General features: G+C 41.7%; 2 protein-coding genes across 2 annotated transcripts in view; one reads left to right on the forward strand and one right to left on the reverse strand.

Annotated features, from left to right (window-relative positions):
* Positions 1-954: 954 nt before the first annotated feature.
* On the forward strand, positions 955-2,329 carry NKX2-4 (NK2 homeobox 4; the record flags this gene model as incomplete). The annotated part of the gene is made up of 2 exons (XM_082361691.1): positions 955-1,405; positions 1,722-2,329. 2 exons carry the CDS (start codon positions 955-957, stop codon positions 2,327-2,329), a joined length of 1,059 nt encoding a protein of 352 aa, XP_082217817.1.
* Positions 2,330-8,254: 5,925 nt separating this feature from the next.
* The window catches only part of XRN2 (5'-3' exoribonuclease 2), a 77,903-nt gene continuing 65,040 nt past the window's right edge, over positions 8,255-21,117 (reverse strand). Inside the window, exons 28-30 of the mRNA XM_082360541.1 lie at positions 16,353-16,416; positions 11,361-11,499; positions 8,255-9,039 (exon numbers count right to left, since the gene is read on the reverse strand). Coding sequence (XP_082216667.1) covers positions 8,974-9,039; positions 11,361-11,499; positions 16,353-16,416 — 269 coding nt within the window. The 3' untranslated portion in view covers positions 8,255-8,973. The remainder of the gene's footprint in view (positions 9,040-11,360; positions 11,500-16,352; positions 16,417-21,117) is intronic.

The following is a 21,117-nucleotide window of genomic DNA, read 5'->3' on the forward strand; positions in this document are numbered from 1 at the left end:
GGTGCAAGCTGAACAGGAAACATTCGAAAAGATAAAAATGTACCCTCTTTCCCTTACCCGACCTCCATCCCTACAGAGGAGAAACAGAATACTTACAAGTTAGCATCTGTGTATTTGTATCTCTATGTGTTTTCTCTCTTCTTTGGATTTGGATACTTTGAGCTAATTTGGAAGGGCCCGTTTGGTTGTCCACAAAATGATGCTTGAGAGTCTAAGGATGCATAAATTAGAAGCCCTACAAAGGCATAGGCCGGTCATTGTACCTCACTCTTTATTCGCTCTTATGGTGGGACCCAAGAGCCTTTCCTTTTCTCTTTCTTTCTTTCTTTCTTTCTTTCTTTCTTTCTTTCTTTCTTTTTTTTAACACTTTAGATGAAGGAGCGAGTGAGAGGCCGGTAGCTGGAGACGAATAGGCGAGCCCTGCACCCCCCCCCCCTCAACTTAGCACCACATCCCCCCTCCCCAATTACACTGGACTTTGCTACGAAGTCAGTAGTTTTAGGAAAACTGGGGTCTGGATCGGTAGAGGCGCGCAATCCTTCACTTCAAGCCTCGACGCCGGCCTCGGAGTTTCTATTTCTGGTGCTCGAGGGTTGGGATAACGGCCGGGATGAAGGCGGGAAGCATGGAGAAAGCAAAGGGGGGTGATCTTTTCAAGAAACACCCAACTGCCCCCTTTACCTTTTTGCCTCCACTATGGGGAGGTGGGGGGCCGAGAGAAAAAGATGTCAATGACCATTGTTTGCTCGTTGCGATGTTGCTCCGCCCCCCGAGTCTGTCGTAAACCTGGCGCCGGACTAAAATAAACCCCAGATCCCGCAGCTCCGGGGGCTCGCCGCGCCGCCGACTCCTGGTCACAGGCGCTGCCGCCCCGGCCCAGGTGGCGGCGACCCGCGGCCGCCGCGTCCCGCCCGCGCCCGCCCCGGGCCCTCCTACCTGGCCGTCCGCCGAGCCATGTCGTTGAGCCCCAAGCACACGACGCCCTTCTCCGTGTCCGACATCCTGAGCCCCACCGAGGAGACCTACAAGAAGTTCGGCGGCGCCATGGACGGTGCGCCGCCCGGCCTGGGGGCGCCTCTGGGGGCCGCGGCCGCCGCCTACCGCGCGCCGCCGACCGGGCCCTCCTCGCAAGCGGCGGCCGTGGCGGGCATGCAGCCCCCGCACGCCATGGCGGGCCACAACGCGGCGGCGGCGGCGGCAGCGGCGGCGGCGGCGGCGGCGGCCGCTACCTACCACATGCCGCCCGGCGTCCCGCAGTTCCCGCACGGCGCCATGGGCGGCTACTGCAACGGCGGCCTGGGCAACATGGGCGAGCTGCCCGCCTACACGGACGGCATGCGGGGCGGCGCGGCCGCCGCAGCCACCGGCTGGTACGGCGCCAACCCGGACCCGCGCTACTCGTCAAGTGAGCGGGGCCAGGAGCGCGGGACGGAGGGCAGCGGACCGCGCGGGCTTTTCCCGCCACAGTCCGAGGCGCGGGGGGCGCTGGGACCGGGCCCGGGGCGCGCGGGGTGTCCTGGGACCCTGAGCGTGCGGGCGGCGCTGGGACCCGGCCGGGGGCGCGCGGGGCGTCCTGGGACCGTGCGCGCGCGGGGGGTGCTGGGCCCCTGGGCGCGCGGGGCGTCCTGGGACCCGCAGGGGCCACGCCGGCGTCGCGGCCGCCGCGGTGTGAAGAGAGCTGGGCGGCGGCTGACCGGCATTCCCCTTGGGCCCCTCCCCAGTCTCCAGGTTCATGGGGCCGTCAGCGGGAGTGAACGTGGCCGGCATGGGGTCGCTGCCGGGCATCGCGGACGCCGCCAAGTCTCTGGCGCCCCTGCATGCGGCGGCGGCGGCGCCGCGGAGGAAGCGCCGCGTGCTATTCTCGCAGGCGCAGGTCTACGAGCTGGAGCGGCGCTTCAAGCAGCAGAAGTACTTGTCGGCGCCCGAGCGCGAGCACCTGGCCAGCATGATCCACCTGACGCCCACGCAGGTCAAGATCTGGTTCCAGAACCACCGCTACAAGATGAAGCGGCAGGCCAAGGACAAGGCGGCGCAGCAACTGCAGCAGGAGGTCGGCCTGGGCCCGCCACCGCCGTCCCCGCGCCGCGTGGCCGTGCCCGTGCTGGTCAAGGACGGCAAGCCCTGCCAGAACGGCGCGGCCACGCCGACGCCCGGCCAGGCCGGCCCGCAACTGCCCGCGCCGACGCCCGCGCCCGAGCTGGAGGAGCTGTCGCCCAGCCCGCCCGCGCTGCACGGCCCGGGGGGAGGCCTGGCGGCCCTGGACGCGGCGGCGGGGGACTACGGCGGCGGCGCGCTGGGCGCCAACCTGCTCTATGGCAGGACGTGGTGACGACGCGGGCCGGGCGGGGTCCCTCCTGACGCCTGAGGGTCTGCTTGGACCGACGGCGGACGCGGAGCTCGCAAACGGCCGGACGGGTCGTGGAGGCGGACGGGCGCGGAACCTCTCTACTGGGGGTGGGGACGCGACAGCCCCAGGATCGAATCACGAGCATCGCGCCAGGGGGGCTTTGAGGTGGTCATTTCCTCCTTCCAGAGGTTCCTAAATTATATGAAAAGCCGGCCGAGTCCACATCCACCACGTTCCTAACCAAAGCTCTCAAGAGTTTTAAACATTGGAGACTTCGTTGGTGTTTGTTGCTCTAAAAACCAACCCAGCTTTAGCAATGAATTCTTCTTGGAGTGGAACTTAACTTGGGAGATTAATTTTCGAATCCCCCTCCCCTTAAGTGCAATTTCATTAATGTTTGATGGAAAGTAAATTGAATTGTAGCTCAAGGTGGATCATGCACATAGCAACATTATTGCAGAGGAGTTATTGCCATTTACAGAAATGGAATAAACTTAATCAAAATATTGCTTATACGAATTGATACAGCTTTTTAAATTTAATGCTGTTTTTTAAATGTTTTGATCATTATTTGGCAATGAGTGTTTGTAAATTACCCTAAAAGAGGATTTTCTCCCTAATACGCAGTTCATCAAAAGAAAGAAGGGTTGTAAGCTACTTTTTATATGGAAACTGGTCTCCCCAATGAATGGATAAAATAAATGACACCCTGTCTTTCTGTAGACATGTTATTTACTCTTTCTAAGATATTTGCTTATCTTAATTTGAATACCGTGATAAAACACTAGAACAAGTAAGCAAAATTGCTAAGATAGACATCAATTAATTAACCTGTTTGAAAGCATGTCAAGAAGAGAATAAGGTGATTTACTGAATTGTAATCAGTATGTAAAGAATAAGTAACTAAAATATTTATAATTTTCTCATATTTAGAACTTAATAGGGGTTACACACCGATTTTGTTGGTGTTTTCTTGTACAAGTAATGTATTTACTCTTTAATATGATGCTTTATATTTCCTGTGTTTCAAAAGGATATTTAAATATAACTTAAAAGAACCTTAAGTACTTTTTTTTTTTGGTAAGAGTCAAATGGTTATTTATTTTTCACTAAGTTGTATAGGTTTTTTTTTTTAACACTAGTTGGCATGATGTGACAACACAGCTCAGTTGACTCATGATTTAAAGAACTGGTAGCGGAGTAAAAATACTAAAAGAAAGCTGAAGAACATGAGCTTATGAAATGAAGAAAAATTAAAGACGTAACATGGATAAAACGTGATTTATAAATGACCAAAACATCTACCAGAGACCTTAAAGCTCTTCTACATTTGAAGTTTTAGAATTATAGTTTGAAGTGAAACATTTTATTTAACTTCATTGTTTGGGTGTTTTTCTGAATGTGCAAAGTGCATTCTTTAAGAAGGTGTTTTAAAAGTTGCACTTTCTCTTAATGTATTTTATATAATAAATAATAATAATAGTAATTTAAAACTCCAGTTCATTCCACAAAGAGAGAAAAAAAAACCACTAAAGAAGCAAGGGGATCAGCCTTTATCAAGGGGCTGTGAATGCATTTTTGTAAAATGATAACTGATTTTTAAAACATTTTACATAAAAAGAAATAATTTAAGCAGAAAAAATAGTATGACAATGGTGCAATACACCTGCAGGAAATTTTCCCAATTTGGGTTTTTGCATACTAATAAAATTGACTTTCAAAATATTAGCCAAGCTAGCATAACTATTACTGATGTGCCACATTTCAAAATGCTTGTTTATATTGATCGGATTCCTTCAAATTCTGAAATTTTACTTCTAGAAAACATGTTCTAAAAGTTCACATGGTTTGTCATTTTTTTTTTTTTTTTTTTTTTTTTTTACAGCCCAATACTTAACAAAAGCAAGAATAGCTTATGGACTAAGGGCTCCAAGTAACATATTTAAAGAAAATAAATCTTCATGGACAGTTTTTTCCTTGCTAATTTCTGGAACAAAAAATCCCTTAGACTAAGTGAACTCTCTATCAAAAAGACCATTAAGAAGAAACAGCCTTCTTTATACAATATCTTCTGAAAGTGTATTCGGTACAGGCATATCTTTTCCCTTTCAATGTTCTTCTAAATAGTAAAGGACCCAAGCCAGAAGTAATTGCTGCAGAGGGCTTAACATTCTACACCCAGAAACTTACTGAGTTTATGTGTGCACATCCTGAAAGTAGGACAAGGTTTGATTTTGAAACATTAAAATAGAAAATGTTTTTATTATAGAATTCCACATTCTGATTATTGCAAAACAAGAGCTTTTTTCTTCTTTTGCAGTTAGTGCTTTGCAGATCTTTTATAAAAACACAAACGGCCAGACTAGGTGAAACTCATTAACTGAAGAGGAGGATAAGTGTCTTCACGACCAAGAGGGAGGGCTGGCGCAGGGTCTAAGTGGAACAAAGCCCCTCCAAACTTTAGCAGAGGCCACAGTAAAACTCGGTTTCAGAAATGCTAACTGCAGATGCGACACTTTCCTAAATGTTTTGGAGGTTTACAGCATTCTAACGTATCTTTTCCAATTGAGGCACAGAAACCAAAATCCAGAATCAAAGTTGCAGAGAGGAACGGCAGGGATTGCAGGTACTTTTCTGAAATCTGTGTTGGGATGTAAATTGAAGCGGGGTGTTTGTGTGTATGTGTGTATGAGCGCAATGTTGAAGGATACAGGAAGGGTGTTTTGTATATGGAAGGGGGGATGGTGTGTGTAACCCAATTGTCTTCTATTTAAGGCTTTGCTTAGAACTAAAACCTAATGGTCGGAACAAGTAAGTCAATCAGACTTTTATCAACACAGATGTTGTGTTCAAACTCCATACTGCTATCGACTGTTTACTTTCAATTTAAAGCAAATCAGAGACGCAATCCTGTTCACTAACTGCAAGCACCTTCCAAAGACTTGCTTTGTTAGCTGCATTGAATACTGATGATTTATAAACTTTTAGAATAAATTGGTGAACCATAGTCACATAAAGACCCATTGATTGGATTTTTAGCTATGAATTTGTGCATCAGATAATGCACTGTGTAGTGGCAGTATAAATTTCAGATGTAGTTCAAAGCATGAATGATACTGCCCAACTGTTTAATATAACACTAACGTGTGGATAAAACCCTGTATGTTAATTACTCAAGTCCAGTTTTTAAAAATACTGCTACTTGCCATGCCCAAATACAATAAGACAGGGCACTAGGATACATTTTATTAAAAATGAATTAAATAAATAGACTTTTGCTGCTAGTGAGAATTGGTGAGCATCTAGACAAGATTCAAAGAAGACTTGAAGTCAGGAATTTGCTCTCTCCAGTAAGTATTAAGATAACTTTGTGATTTTAAGATCACTTTTATGTCATTATTTTTAAGCCTGGAGGTAAGCTTAAATGGAAGCTTCTGAAAGAGGTGTTTTGGTTTCATTTGTCTTTGCTTTAGAATGTTTACCTGCAGTTGAATGAAATGCCTTTTACTTCAGTTTCTAAATTCCATGTAACCTCTTATTTCAGTAGTTGCTTAAGTGATTTCTAATAAAAGTTTAACCACGAATTTGCCCAAGTCTAAGTTGTGCAAGCTATTTTGGAGTAGTGAATAGCTCCATTCCCATTTCACACACACATTAAAGCATGTTCCTCTTTGGCCCTCGTGCATGTATACGGTGTCAGACAACAAGCAACGCAGGCATTCACTTCACCCCGAGTGGGGCGTTTGCTAGTTCATTAGTTTGACTTTTTTCCCGGTTAGAAGTAGCAGAGCCGTCGCTCGCGGGCACGCGTCCGGTGGGTCGGCTCCAGGCCGCCCTGGGGGCGGGAAGCGGCGCCGATGAGCGGGATGCGGCCGGGGCCGCAAGCCGCCTGCGAACCGGGCGTCCAGGTGACTTCGGAGAATGTTTACATTCTAATTTCGAAGCAAAGCGGAATTCGCTTACGTTCAGGCTTGGAACTTAAAACAGCAGCCTCGGGAGAAGACCCTTTCCGCTCTTTTCTTCCAGGTCCCGGTGTTCGCACCTATGCGGAGAGCTGAGACGACGCTGGGCTGGCGGAGAAGCTGCGGCGCGGGGGCCGGCCGGGGATCCGGGCCAGGATGCCGGGCCCCCCGAGCCTCGGGGCCGCGGGCGTCCCCGCTCCCGCCGAGCGCCCCCCGAGCCCGCCCGGCCGGCCCTGGCTCGGGCTCTGCCTGCCGGTGATTTCCCCGCCTGCCTCCCCGACGCTGCACGGCGGCCGGACAGCGCTTCCGGATGGATGGCCATGGGCTCTAAGGCTTTGCCTCACTGGACCCTACGGGGAAGACAGCTGCTCACCACGGGCTCTTAGCGCCGCGATGAAGTCGGGCTGTTTCCAGGTTCTAAGATTCTTAAAAATCTTTAATGAGACCCTGAAAAAACTTGGCCCTACGTAAACATAGTACAATGGAGTTAATTACATATAATTGACCCGTTGACTTTACATCCGAATATGGAGGGGATAGTTATAGCTTTAAACATGCCATTTAAAGTTCTAAAAAGCGTTTACTTGTTGAAATAGCAGGGCATTTTTCTGGGAGATTCAAACGTGGGGACAAGTTAGAAAGAGATGCAGAGTAAGGAGAGGGAAGGAAGCGAGGTCTCACCACCCGCTCGCCAGTGGGACTCTAGCCAGCTTAATTTTTCCGTCAGGCTTTTTGCTTAGGTGTCTTCAGAACACTTTAAACATTAATTTTCAAACTTGTTTTCATCCGTTACATGTAATGGTGAAAAAGCCAAATCAGAAACAATTATTTTAGACACGCTCATGATAGCTTAAAACAAAATTAAAAACTAGGCCAAAATTAAAGATCTGAGAAAATATAGGTTCTGCAGAAGTGTGGGTATGGGGTACTTATGAAGCTCTGTACACTCAGACAGACATGTATATGGGTTCCTTTGGAATATGCAATACGGATTTAGGCGCTATACATTTTCAGTATTTGGAAGATAGAGAAATCTAACAGAAGGTATTATTCCCACTTTAATGTATCGTGAAGTAATATATAATGGTTGTGTTAATTTCCAGCGGAGAGACTCTTTATCTCAACAATAAAGGACCCTGCTCTATTCACCCATCATCAGCAATGAACTCAATAGCTTCAAAATACCTTCCTTATCCAAGGTTAAGGTGGGACTTTTTCTGAATAGATTTAAGATTAACAAGTGTGCCTTTGTAGAATACTAAAGCAAAAATGTCCTAGGTCAGAAAGTCAGAGAGAAACCTTACTTTACAATCTGAGGCTAGAATGGAAAGGTTTGGAAACACGGCAGCAAGTCTTCATACGTGTGTCTGGGTTTGTTGTGGCAATGAAAATGCATATGGAAGTGCTGCACGTGAACTGCAAGCGTAAATGTAAGGAATTATAGTGTGCTTAGTAGCAAGAAAAAAATAAGTACAAATTGGAATCTATTGTGAAATAATGCAAAAACTTGCCAAGGAGCATAGGCAATTTAGCTAGGAATTAAACTTTTTAAGTTTTCTTTCTTCTTTCTTTCTTTCTGCCCTCCCATTGGGTTCTGTGTAGTGTTTTTTCAACTTAAGTACAACTGACCTACACCACTGTGTTACTTCCAGGTGCATATAATGATTCGATATTTCTATACATTACGAAATGATCACCACAATAAGTCTAGTTACCATCTGTCACCACACAAAAATAATATTATTGATTATATTCCCCATGTTGTACATTCCATCCCATGACTCGTTTATTTTGTAACTGGAAGTTTGTACCTCAATCCCTCTCACCTATTTCACTTATCACCACGCCCCAGAATTTTTCAACTTTTCTTAGAGATTTAAAACCAGTCCTTAAAACTGCAGTACAAATCTACATGAAATTTGTAAAATGTAAATAATTTATTCTCATGAAGATTTTGTAATTCGCCAAATCAGTAGCAGACACATACATGGGTCGGTTGGGTTGTCTTGCTGACCATATCCTCTTAAAATCTACTTCTTCATTGATTTTCTTTCGACATCTAATTGTAGAAATAGTTTTCTGATATATTGATTAAAAAACAAAAAAACAACAACAAAAAAACACACATGCTTGGCCAAGATTTTCAAAGTTTAAATACTGTAAAAGAAAAACAAGAGACCAGAGTTTTAAGTTTTTTTTTTTTTTTTACTAAAGTCCAGAAATTTCCATATGACAAGTACATTAATGAAATGTTCCCAAAGAAATACTGAACAATATACACTCTAGTTGGCTGAGAGTTCCAGCTCAAGAGTTCACAGCTAATTGTGCATTAAAAATCAGCATGGATCTTAGATGATCTAGAATACACTGTGTTTTGAAATCCACAGCTGGTTTGATTTTTGACCATAATGAAAAACCAGTATTCCTGTTCCATCAAATGTGTTTTACAAGCAATAATAAATTCAGATCCACTGTATTATGCAACACACATCTTTGGAAAGCAACATAAAACAGTGAGATCGGATCAGTAGAAATATACACAGTTAAAAGAAATACACAAAGTACTGTAGTTTTATTAAAAACTACTACTTGAGAAAGAAATCTTTCCACAAATAGCATAAAACTGTAGAATGATGAAAGGATTTCAGAAAGCTTTACAAAAGCCTAATTCCAACTGTATCTTCCTGAAGGTGGTGGCAAAGGGTATTTCCTTCCTTCTCTGGGATATCCCTGAAAAAAAAGCAAAAGAAAGAGTTCATCTTCTGGATTAACACTCCTGCAAAGAAACTAACCTTACTTCTCTATGGAAAAACACACCATAAAGAAGGTGAATATGTCTTACAGGTATATCACATGGAAGATCTCCATAAACGGGTGCTTTTGGTCTGCAGCTTTATAGAAAGCTGCATGCAAAGTGGGACATCAGCATAAATGCTATCACTGACAACTAACCAAACAAGTCTTAACAAGCGCTTGAGAAATTCCTTAAAATGCACACAAATGAAGGATAGTTAAGTGTCTGGCGTAAAACACTTGTCATTCTCAATTCTCCCTACCACCCCCTCCCCAGCTCCTAATTCAGGTCACACTGTGGTAAGGTGCCCACATCATCTTCACACATATTATACTAGGAAAGTCGTTTTGCTTAACAAAGGCAGGAGCTTGCTGCATCAGCTGAGGCCTAATGAACTATTAATTTTAGGGTTTTTTGTTTGTTTAGCTATAAATAATAGTGTACCACATTAGGTTATTACATAATCAATTACTGGCAGTATTCATAACAGTTCCTAATATGCTTGCAAATAACATTTCTGTACAACCTGAAGGTAAATGTGATGTGTCTCCCATCACAATTCCCTTCCTACGGAGGATTCTGAAATGGACCCCCTTCCCCATGTTGCCACTCAGAGCGCTTCACTAGTTTAAATTATAACATGAATATGTGTAGTCCTTCAAGGTCATAATGTAGGCTAAGGACTTGTTTAGTCATATAAACTCCACTAAAAATATAATGAAGTCATAATTTTACTGCTTTTAACAATAAACTTCTACAATTTAATAGCGCTTCAAAATTCTGATTTAAAAAAAAACATCTCCACAGAAAAAAGACTAAGAAAGAAATGTATTTCCAAAAGGTCCTAAAAGAATTATAATGTACAACTGGTTTGCATCTCCTAAGTGAGTAAGAATTTTACCTCGTGTAACAGCGGAAAGCTCCTTTAAAGGGACGCGCTCCCCTAAAGGAGGCAGGGGAGGCGCTGAACTGGGGTCAGAGGTCACAGGCGTCCCCAGCTCTGCTGCCCAACCCAGCGGCAGGAGGGTTAAGCTTTCGACTCCTGACTTGGAAAATGAGGTGACTAGACTAAACTTCCTCCAGAGCTTCTTCTAGTTGCAAGTGTGCCTTCCTTTCAAAAATATTCATCATTTAGGTTGCCCAGTGTCCCCTCGACACTAGAAGCATAAACAGTCTCAATCTACTGCACCTACCGATAGCATCTGTAGAGATCTCGGGCTGAGAGTATGCAAAGTCATATTCTACAAATTGATTCTAAAGAACTGTAACAAAATTCTCTCAAAAGACAAGATGATTACTTTCTTGTAAAGTGAACTGAGACTTGTAAGAATACACCAAAAAAGTGTGGAAAAAAAAGATTTTTCTTAGCTGGCAGAAGATTTTTCTCAGGTATCAGAACAAAGGGACACATGGCAAGAACCTGAGTTAGAAAATTAATATTCGAAGCACTGCAAAAGGCTGTAGGCGACACCAGGTAAGCAATTTAAAAACCACTTCACATCACCACAGGTGCCAACTCCAGGAATAGCACACACTCTGAATCACTGCATTCAGATCCTGTTCTCTGGCAAGCGTCTGATTAAAGAGCATGTAAATACTGGCCAGGGTGTCCAATGGCTGGGGGACAAAGAGACTGAGGCAAACAGACCTCAGGCTTAAATGCTGCTAAAAGTGGATGCTATAAAGAGAAGGAAATAAAGCTTACATTTACTGAATCTGTCTAGGAATTATTATACTCAATGTATAGCTGTTTAAATTTAGTTAAAAAAAAAAAGTGGGAAATTAGATAGGAAAGATTTCTTTCCATGTAGAGAACAGATAAATCAAGACCGAAAACTCCCAAGAGGAATAAAGATAACAGCTGAAAAGGTGAAATATTACTTTCAGCTTCTAGAACATTACATTTTGAGAGATCTAGTTTCTTTGAAACTAAAAAGCAATACCCTAAGGATAAACAACATGTTTTGGTGATGGACCATATTTGTGCTAAATATCAGATTGCTGTGATTAAAGGGGCTTTTGGTCTGAAAATTCTTCAGCATCATCAAAGGATAACCTACTTAGTGAGGCAGATACTCACCCCGTATACATTTTTAATGAGGGATCCAAGTTCAACTGAGCTACTCTATCAGTAACTTATCCACAGATGTTTCAGAAAACCAAAACCAAAACCAAACTAAACCATGGAGTCCCAAGAGGCACAGTTCCATTCAAAGTGAGCAGTAAGCTTTCCACGCCACAGCCCCCGCTGCATCACCTGTCTCCCGCCGCGATCGTCACGTCTGGGTGCATACCCGCCCGGCCCGGTGAGCATCTGGTACTGGTTTGGCTGGAAGGCTGCGTTTGGGGTTTGGAGCATCCGGTTCCATGGCAGCAGAGGTTCGGCCCCAACGCCTCTGTGGAAAAGCATCATGTCTGCATTAAAAGTCAGAAGGCTAAAATCTGGCAGGTATCATCATCTCCAAATCTGAGGACAATCCAGTTTGCCTGGCTTTGTCATAGGGGATATGTAGTATCAGAGTGGCCTTTATGTCCCTCACAGCGAGTGTAGTTTAACATGTTTCAGGAAGTATCAGCATTTATTTAAAAGGATGTTTAAACTCAACTGAATCAGAAAGGTCTGACTTAAAAAAAATTTTGTTCACCTTCAACTGTCAAGTTTCCTTTTTAGTCAGTTAAAGTTTTGGACCCAAGATCACCAAGTTGGCTACATTTTAAGATGCTATCCAAAGAGTAAACATGTACAAGACAGGAGAATGAGGCTTTATTTTTAAAAATGTCCAGGCTGGTTCTTGGAGTCCATTCTTTCTAGTTAATTGCACATTGCAAATGAATTCTTACTGCTGAGTATTTTGAATCTAGGGTAGGGGACTTGGCTGTTTTTTCCCATCCATTATTCTGCTCAATATGTCAGAAGGTCTGATCAGGAGGAAACCTTTTCAAGTTCTATTGATGCAGCTTTCAATTGACCACGGTGACCTAGCAACATGAGCACTAATTGGCATGGGCTGACTGGCATTTGGTGTACAGTTTACATGGGAACACAGATTCAACAGCTATTATAACCCAGTTTGCTGGCCCAGATTATGGTCAAAAGAAATGTTTTAATTGTCTTCAAGTGCCTATTTTAACTTTGCAGATACAAAACAACAGGTATGATGTATTAAATCATAACAATTTAAAACTGTCACATAAACAATGTAGCAAAGATTTACCCTCTAAAAGCAATCACCATGTATGACATAACTTTCTTGAAGCATTTTCCTCAACTTCCATTTTATAGAACAGTCACTACAAAGAATAAACAGTAGCGAAATTCTCCAGTATATTTTAGCATTAGAAGCTTTGGGCCATTACAGATGTTGGGAGGAATTATAAGCAAACTTTAAATTTGCTAAAGCACTGCCTAGCTGGTATTAGCTATAACCAATCAGCATATGAATTTCACTTCCTAGGTCTTAGGGGGAAAAGCCCGAAGCTGGGCTCACTGGGTAATGCATTCTTCTCACAGCTATTCAAGCTTGAATCCATCCTCTCTACCCCCCACTCTCCTCCCTTCACTTGGAGCTTGCCTTTTTTTTAGATAATTATTTTTGTGTGATGGCTCTAAGAACAGCTCTTTTAAGAACTCTAGAAAGGCCAATGCTATTCTTCACAGTTCGTGGTGAAACAAGGACTCTAATAATATAATTTGCTGTGAGTCAAAATAAAATGAAAAATCTGTACCTCAGAAAGAATATGCATATATTCAGGGCTTTTAATTATTTTTTGGATTCATTAATACAAATATATTTTAGTGAGAAGGCCTCATCTATTTAGCAAGAACAGCTCCATATGTAGAGAACATATGGTCTCTTCCACTCTCTGCAGGACTGAGGGGTTAAGGTTTGTGCTGTGACCAAGGAGGCTCATCAGAACTGGGCATGCAAAACCCACTTGCATTAAGTGCAACTCACACATTGTATTAACTGTGATCATTTTTTCTTTCCAGTTTTATAATGCTAAAACTCACTCAACTGAGTTTCAGGAAAATCTGCTGGTATGGATAAAATACATTATAAATGCAATTTTACATTATTTTATGATTTAAAAATAGGTTAGGAACAAAGCCACAATTTAAAAGCACAAAGTTCTCCTTTTTTTCTTGAAATGATTACTTGAAATGTTTTTGACAAAAATAATATTTATAAAAATAATTAAAATTAAATGGAAAGAGCAAGTAAGAGGGACATGTACTACTCTTTTTTGCTTGTTAGTGGCAGAAAGGCCTTTATTTTACACAAGTTTATCATTTTTCTACACGGTACTAATTATATTAATTATATTAGTTTGCAAATACTTACAAACTGAAATTTACCCTGGAAAATACATTTTAAATCTGGGATGGAAGCGCTGAGGCTGACACATTTTAACTTTTTAAAATCAGTAGCCATCGATTGAGGCAACTTATTTGAGGCATTTGGCATCATGGATGGCAACAATATTCTTAAGTTTCTAAATTACTGCTCTGGAAAGTAGCTGGTAACGTGACATAACTACATACTACCACTGGGATATCTTTAATTTATATGTGTGTGTGTGTGTGTGTGTGTGTGTGTGTGTGTGTGTGTGTGTGTGTGTGTGTGTGTGTGTGTGTGTGTGTGTGTGTATATATATATGCGGCAAATCAGCTTTTAAAAATTTTCTGCGACTGAGCTTAGCACCCATTTAAGTTAAAAACTAAATGGCCACCTTGGATACGGCCAGCAAAGAGAATGCTCCGCTGGCAAAGAGACAGACAACAGGGCAGAAACTCAGGTGAGGAGGAGGCACAAGCTGGACCTCACTCGCCATCAACACAACGATCGCTAGGTTGTCTCTGTGTGGGGAGAAGAAGGTGGGTGGGGGCAGGGATGCGCCCAGTGTATTTTTAAGTGAAATGAATATATGAATTATATATACCATTTCAAAGTAGGAATTAATTCAAGAAACAGTGTAGTTTATTTAAAAAAAAAAAGTACACTCAAAATTTTCTTCTCTAATAGGGTTTTCAACCAAACACTCAAAACTGTGCAGTGGAAAAGTACTGAACTAATGATCAGTAAAACCTGGTTCTAGGAAGAATTCTACTTACCAGTTGTGACATCTCAGCAAAGTCAAAGTGACTATGAGTTTGTATTTTCTCCTCTATGTCTTGTAAGGTCAGAAAGGTTAGACTGACACGTGCTATAGAAACGAGTGATGTACTGTATTTGCTAAGAGGCTGGCTAATAGAGAAGTTCAGGAGGCTGAATTCAAACTTTGTTTTCTTTATGAATAAATGGTGTGTTTCTTAAATGACCACGATTTAAGACATAAGAAAGAATTCTATTACGCTCACACGTAACTTCTGCTTTACAGCATGATTTTAGTTTCTGACTAAAACTAAACCAAAAACATCCACAAAATATGTCCCAGATCTGTTGGGTTCGCAGAGTCAGTCCAGAAGATACCAACTTGGCTAGGGCAGAACAAAAAATAAACGATGGATGTCAGGACACAAGGTGATAATCTTAGGGAAACAATGTGTAGAGGGAAGGAAAGCTTTAGGACTGAAGAAAGGGTGCGTTGGAAGTGGAAGGGGCTCCTTTTCTTCTATGAAGTCCCCGTGGCATTATGGAATATGATGCTTAGAGTCAGTTTTCTGATGAGTTTCGCTTGAGTGAAAAGTTTCTTAGTAAAGGATGGTGAGGAAGAGAGACCTCAGACAAGCTACTGAACTGTGTGCCTCAGTTTCCTCATCTGTAAAAATAACAACATCCACTTCAAAGGGTCGCTAAGAGGAATATGTGAATTCATGTTTCTAAAAGCATGTTAGCACAGTGCTGGCACTTCATAAGCAGATGATAATACTGGTGATTATTAATAATATGGGAAAAAAGCAAGCAACAAAGTGGAGAAACCAAATCTTAAAATCAAACTTGACAAATGTAATGGAGAAAGACAGTTATTAAAATGAGGTCAGTGTGAATGTGATAATATGTAATTTAGAAAAAATTTACCCCTCACTCATTTAATCTGTTTGACAATGGTGCTACTCTGAGGATGCTGAAGTGGTACATACCGTGTGCCTTGAGCACTTATACTGAAAACAAAACATAAACACAGGCAGTAGCAGTTATTTTAAATTAAAATGCAGCTTGCACTAAGTAGCTGATACTATTAATAAACAATTGAATAACATAATTTCTTTTATCTTCTTGAAGAAAATAATGAAATGAGGTTTTGGAGTCTCTAAACAAAGACCTTTCTTAAAGGGGGTAGAGGTTATAACCCTGTTCAAATAACAACACTTCATTCATTTCAGATGTGAACAGCTCAGACTGCTAAAACGGCAGAGGAGAGGCAAACAAAACAGATCAGAACTGGGAAGGCAAAGAAGGAAGCCGTGCTATGAGGGGGCTTAAACTCGTCTTAGCATTTACTGGTGCTGGCAAGACCAGCATGAGACGACAGACTTTAAAGCTGCCCTTAAAAAATTATTCTTCAGATGTTAATATAATTATTCATAACACGCCTGGCTGCCTTGTCATGCAGAGACCACCTGACTTCGGAGAGCACAACTTATCAATGAAAGAACACATGTCAAACATCCCTTGTTATTAAACCATGTCACATTCTTCCTCGTCCGTGGTACTTATTAGACTGCAGATCCCATAATCCTCTTCTGAGTCCCTTCTGCATTTAATTCAGTTCAGTCTTAAGTAGTTAAAGAAACTGTTTTCAGTGGCAACTAATAACTACTGACCTACAGTGACACTGCACTACAATAGGCCTGTCAGCCCTGAAAAAGTTGTACCAAAGAAGCTGATTAGGACTTCAAGAGGTTTGCAGCAAGAATCAATGGTTGGTCTGTACTGACGCTGCGCTGCCGGCACAGAAATGATAAAAGTGGAACCCCATTAGTTATGCCTCATTAAGCTGCACAACACTTCTAAAAAGAAATTTGTTTAGCCTGACCAAAACCTAATACAATTTTAAGCTCTCTGTGTTGCATTTTTCAGGGCACCTCAAAAGCATCAATAAAATAAAGGCCAAGAACCAAGAAAAGCAGGAAAGTATACAGGCATGAATCTTTTACTTCAACGTGTTAACCATCTATTTTCCTAAAGAAAGGGCACAAGAGAAACTATTTAGAGGGAAGAAAGTATATTTCATACCACAGAGAAAGCCCAAACTTCAAATGCTGATGTGAAAAGTTACTGAAAAGTCATATTTGCTTTAATATTACCTGTCAAATCTTTGCTGCTGGAAAAGGGGAGGAGGACCTCGCCAGGAATCCTGGGGCCTCATATCTGGAAGATAAACAGGAAAGGGTTGAACAGATTTTTTTTTTTTTTTGAAAAGTAGTCACTATTCAGCTACCCACATATATTGCAATTAAAAATTCTTGAAAAAAGTTGAGACTGAATATAAATTAAATAACTAGCATAATTACACACCCTGGAAATGTAAAAAGATATGAAACCAACAGCGTCAGTAAATCTCTCTGTTAAATTATTTCTCCTTTGATAACAAAACATAGTTTTAGAAGCCTTGGTCATTAAACTCACGTTTCTCTCTCCCTCACTATCTGTGTACATACGTATGTAAAGGTATACATATATTTTACATTTATATTTTAAACGCTGTGCAAAACGATAGTATTTTGGTTTTATCCGTAAATACAAACTGAACGAATAGTAACTTTAATAGAAATCCTAAAACTTGCCCCCGAAACGTGTGAACTGGAAAGAACGCTGACTTGCCTAGCTGTGCTAACATGAAGCAGACAGTACACAATCTCTCCAACAGGTCAGAAGACATGTTCATAAAGGGACTGCCCACTTCCCTATTGTTTCTGAGAGTCAAACCTCTTCCCCTAACAGAAGCTAAGCTGGGAACACAGAACGAATTACAAGGAATAGTTCAGTGGCTGCTGGTCCTCCGTGAAAATGGGAAGAAGGGCACCCCCAGCACAGTCGGCAGGTTGGTGTCAACCAACCACCATTCCAGTCCCCAGTCTCAGCCATCTCGGCCACCTTCCGGCAGGGTCTGAGTGTGACCTAATTAAAGCAGCTGTTCCAGGAGTTGTCTAATGAGGTCTCCGCCTGAGGACAGCAACCTCCTCCAGACTCCCAAGGCCCAAGGACAACAAGGCTTACCATAATGTATTCAGGCTCACATTTTAATGGAAACACAAACTAGAAACATGCTTTTCGAAATTACTTTCTTAAAGGAAAGAAGAAATGAAAGCTTATCTCTGGTTACCAACCAAAAAAATGCAATCTGGGTTTACTTGGGGGCGGGGTGGGGGGAGAAAAGAAGAAAGAAAAGTAGAATTGTGCTTTAAAACCCCCTGCAAAAGAGAATCTGGAACAAGTAAGGCACCTGGCTGCTCACAAGGGTTCCAGCATGAAACACCGAGCTGCTGCTGCTCTGGAAGCAACACAGTCGAGGTACTGGCCCAAAGAAAGCCTCCGAGATGGACAAACCACCCCAGGGGAGCCACCCCAGCCCCTGGCCCAACGATCAGCACACGCGCGAGGCCTTCACCACCATCTCTTCCAAGCAGAATTCCATTCTGAACTGAAAGAAAGGTGGCATCCCTAGTCAATCTGCATTAAGTCCCCCTTTTATCTCTTAAAAACCAAATTAGTAGCGGTCAAACTGAGAACAATGCTGAGGAGGTTTCTCGGTGGTCATTAGATATTCAGAACCTGAATGGAAACTCAGGAAGCTCATTGCCACACAATCCACAGGAAACAGGGCCAAGATCCCTAGTCTAGGCCCAGAATAACTTCTGGATCACTATAAAGACTGTACACCACCAGAAAATCTAAATCAGAGGAGGTAAAACCAGAAATTCTTACAAGACAGCAAACCACCTGTGCAGTTTACTTCTATAGAGAAACTTAAAATACACTATACGATTTTCAATGAGTTACGAGAAAGCAATCTACCGAAAGTAAAACCAACATTTTGGCCACTTTTCCTGATGATGACTTTGTTAAACTTGTAGTCCATAACTATTCAGATACTGCACAAAACTTAGGTCAGTGAAAATTGGTTAAAATGTTCCCAGAAGTATTATATTTTAGTGTCTTATTATACAAAATTAGCTAATATAGCAAAGGTCAAAAGAAATACAGTAAAATTTCATTTGGACCCCTGTCTAGCTCTGTACTTCACATGTCCCAGAATCACTGTGGTCACCCTGGAAACACGCCTCTTTTTAACATAAACACTTAATTCCGTGACTCTGGTTGCATGATGTCATCACAGAACACACTCTGCATGGTACTAATAAAAGCTTCCACACAGGATCCCTAATAAATGTGAAATTGAATGAAGGTAATAAAAAACACATTTACATTAAGAAAAACCTTCAGAAATGTTTATCCTAATGTTTTATGAAATATAAAGTCAGGGAAAAAGCTGGTATATTTCCTCCCAGGAACAGTATTAGGTGGAGGGAAAGTCCTCACCATCAGATCCAAATACGCTGCGTGTTAGATTAAACACACCGGCATTTCTAAGTAGAACTGGCATGTAATGTTCACTAAGTGTATATGTTTTTTTTGGAGAGGGGGAGCCCTTCTCAGTAGTCTGATTGTATAACTGTAAGTGTCTAGAAAAACAGCCAGAGCTCCTACCCCACCAATTCTGGTATGCCAGGTGCTGCCTCCTCTGTTTTGCTTTCGCTATTTCTCACCTCCAGGACAACTTTTTTTTTTCCACACAAATTCAGCACATGCAAAAACTATAGTTTTTTGTTAAAAACCTAAGCAAATTGTGTTAAGACTTTAAAATATCTCTTGCTTTCAACCCAAGAAGAAAAATAAAAAGGAATGAAGACAAATTTCAAGGATACCTTTAAACAAATCTCTTCATGTGGCTCTGAGCAATATATATGGCCCTTAAGTGTTCATAAAGCAGAAATATTTCCTGGCTGAGAAGTAATGAAGTAGAATGTAAAACAAACTTATTATCATTCATTTATATGGCTCTAAAAGATCCATTTGAGAGGGAGAAAAAAAAATGTGAGATAGTGAATTGCACTTCACAAAGGTACAAGAGAGAGAAAAAAAAAAATGACAGCTTATTTTTTCCTGTGGTCTTTAAAAACGTATCCCTTTTCTAGAGCTCTACGGCCACAGAAACCAAGGCTTCACCAATAGCTCCTCAAGTGACAATTTACCTAATCAGCGCAGCAATCATGGAAAAGATTCCATGTTTAGTGATTGCACTAATCAAAAATCACTTTTCAAATGCAGCTAATTGACAAGTTTACCGACTGAAATGAAGAGAAGTGACATGTCACGTTCTCCAGGTTGCAGAAGCGAACGCTTTATTCATGTTGAGCACTTGGGGCTGCACTTGACTCTGACAAGTTCCCAGTACCCGGACAATCACCCATCAGCCAAAAACTGACACATCAAAGACAAATCAAAGACTGACAGTGAGAAATGCCTGCAGCAGACACTCGACAGAGCTGGCAGTATGACCAATGGCTCTCCTTGATGTAACCCTGCACCACATGAAAAACCAGCTATGATATTGATACTACAAATATTTAAAAAGACTGACTAAACAGTTTCGATCTCAATTTTACTAAAACTATTTCTAAACAAATTTTAAAGTTCAAAATTCTATAAAGAGGAATGCTTATCTTTTATCACTGAATACTTTCACAGTATCTACTATGTGCCAGGCACTGTTTCAAGTACTTAATAACTTAAACTCACTTACTGTGGATATTTTGTGAGATGGGTGTTCTCTGTACCATTTTAGACGTGAGGAAAGGGAGTACTGACAAAAGCCTGCCTGAGGTCACAAGACTATGAAGGGGTGGAGGGAAAGCCAGGACCACCTCCCCGACACACTATGCTGCTCCATGGTTCACGTGCACTTGTGCTATCAGCTGAGGTGACTCTTCATGTTATTTTATGTCAGAAGGACCAGGAGAGCTGCCTCCTCAACCAGGAGGCTCAGAAGCTCAGGGTCTCAAGAAGGCAAGACTGGGGATCTGCAGACTACTTTCAATATGACCAAAGTTTAGAATTCACATGACTACACACACCCAATTGAGACAGGAAGGAAAAATAAACATACTTATTAACACACGCACTTCGGGAGTAAGCATCTTGACAAACACAGATTCATGGGGAGAAAATAAGAAAAGATCTTGGGTAAAACATCTGGAATCACTGCTCTTTTTTCTTTTAATACGATTTTTACATTCACTTCATTAGTAATTGAATGTGGAAACAGTTAAACATTAGAAAATAATTCTTTTTGACATCTGACCATTTTTTTTGAAGTCCATAATTACTTTTTTTCTGTTTTGTAAGTTAGTTCATTTGTATCCATTTTTATTTTAATTTTTTTTGAATTTCATTTTTTTTAATACAACAGGTTCTTATTAGTTATCTATTTTATACATATTAGTGTATATATGTCAATCCCAATCTCCCAATTCATCCCACCACAACCCCCCGCCCCCGGAATCACTGCTCTTCTTAAAAGGGTAATACTACCTTAAAACACTTTGTATTCAAAAAAGATATGTAAATATAAATGTAAACGTAAGGGATCAGATACAAATTAGAACAGAAAATACATAGAGAGAGATGAATGGGTAGACAGATGGATCAACGGATGGATGGACAGACTGGCTGGCATATATACACAAGGATTAGGTCTGTCTGCATAAATATGAAATCTAGAGGTCACAAGAGACCACGAAATAAATATGCCAGAAAAATCTTAATGACAGTAAACTAAAAAAAAAAAAAAAAAAAAAGAAAAGAAAAGAAAAGAAAAACCAAATCTTATGTTGAGCCACATGTAAAGAGTATTGGGGAAAACATCCCAGAACATGGAATTTCCTTTCTTGACAGTTGGCAGCATTTGTCTGTGCTTATCATACAACTGTGACCAGTTTACTACCATGCAACAACTATTCTAGATTAGGCCGATTATTTCTCCAACACATCTCTTACAAAGGTTATCAG

This window comes from Balaenoptera borealis (genome assembly GCF_965194805.1).
Source record: "Balaenoptera borealis genome assembly, chromosome: 16".
Taxonomy (NCBI): domain Eukaryota; kingdom Metazoa; phylum Chordata; class Mammalia; order Artiodactyla; family Balaenopteridae; genus Balaenoptera; species Balaenoptera borealis.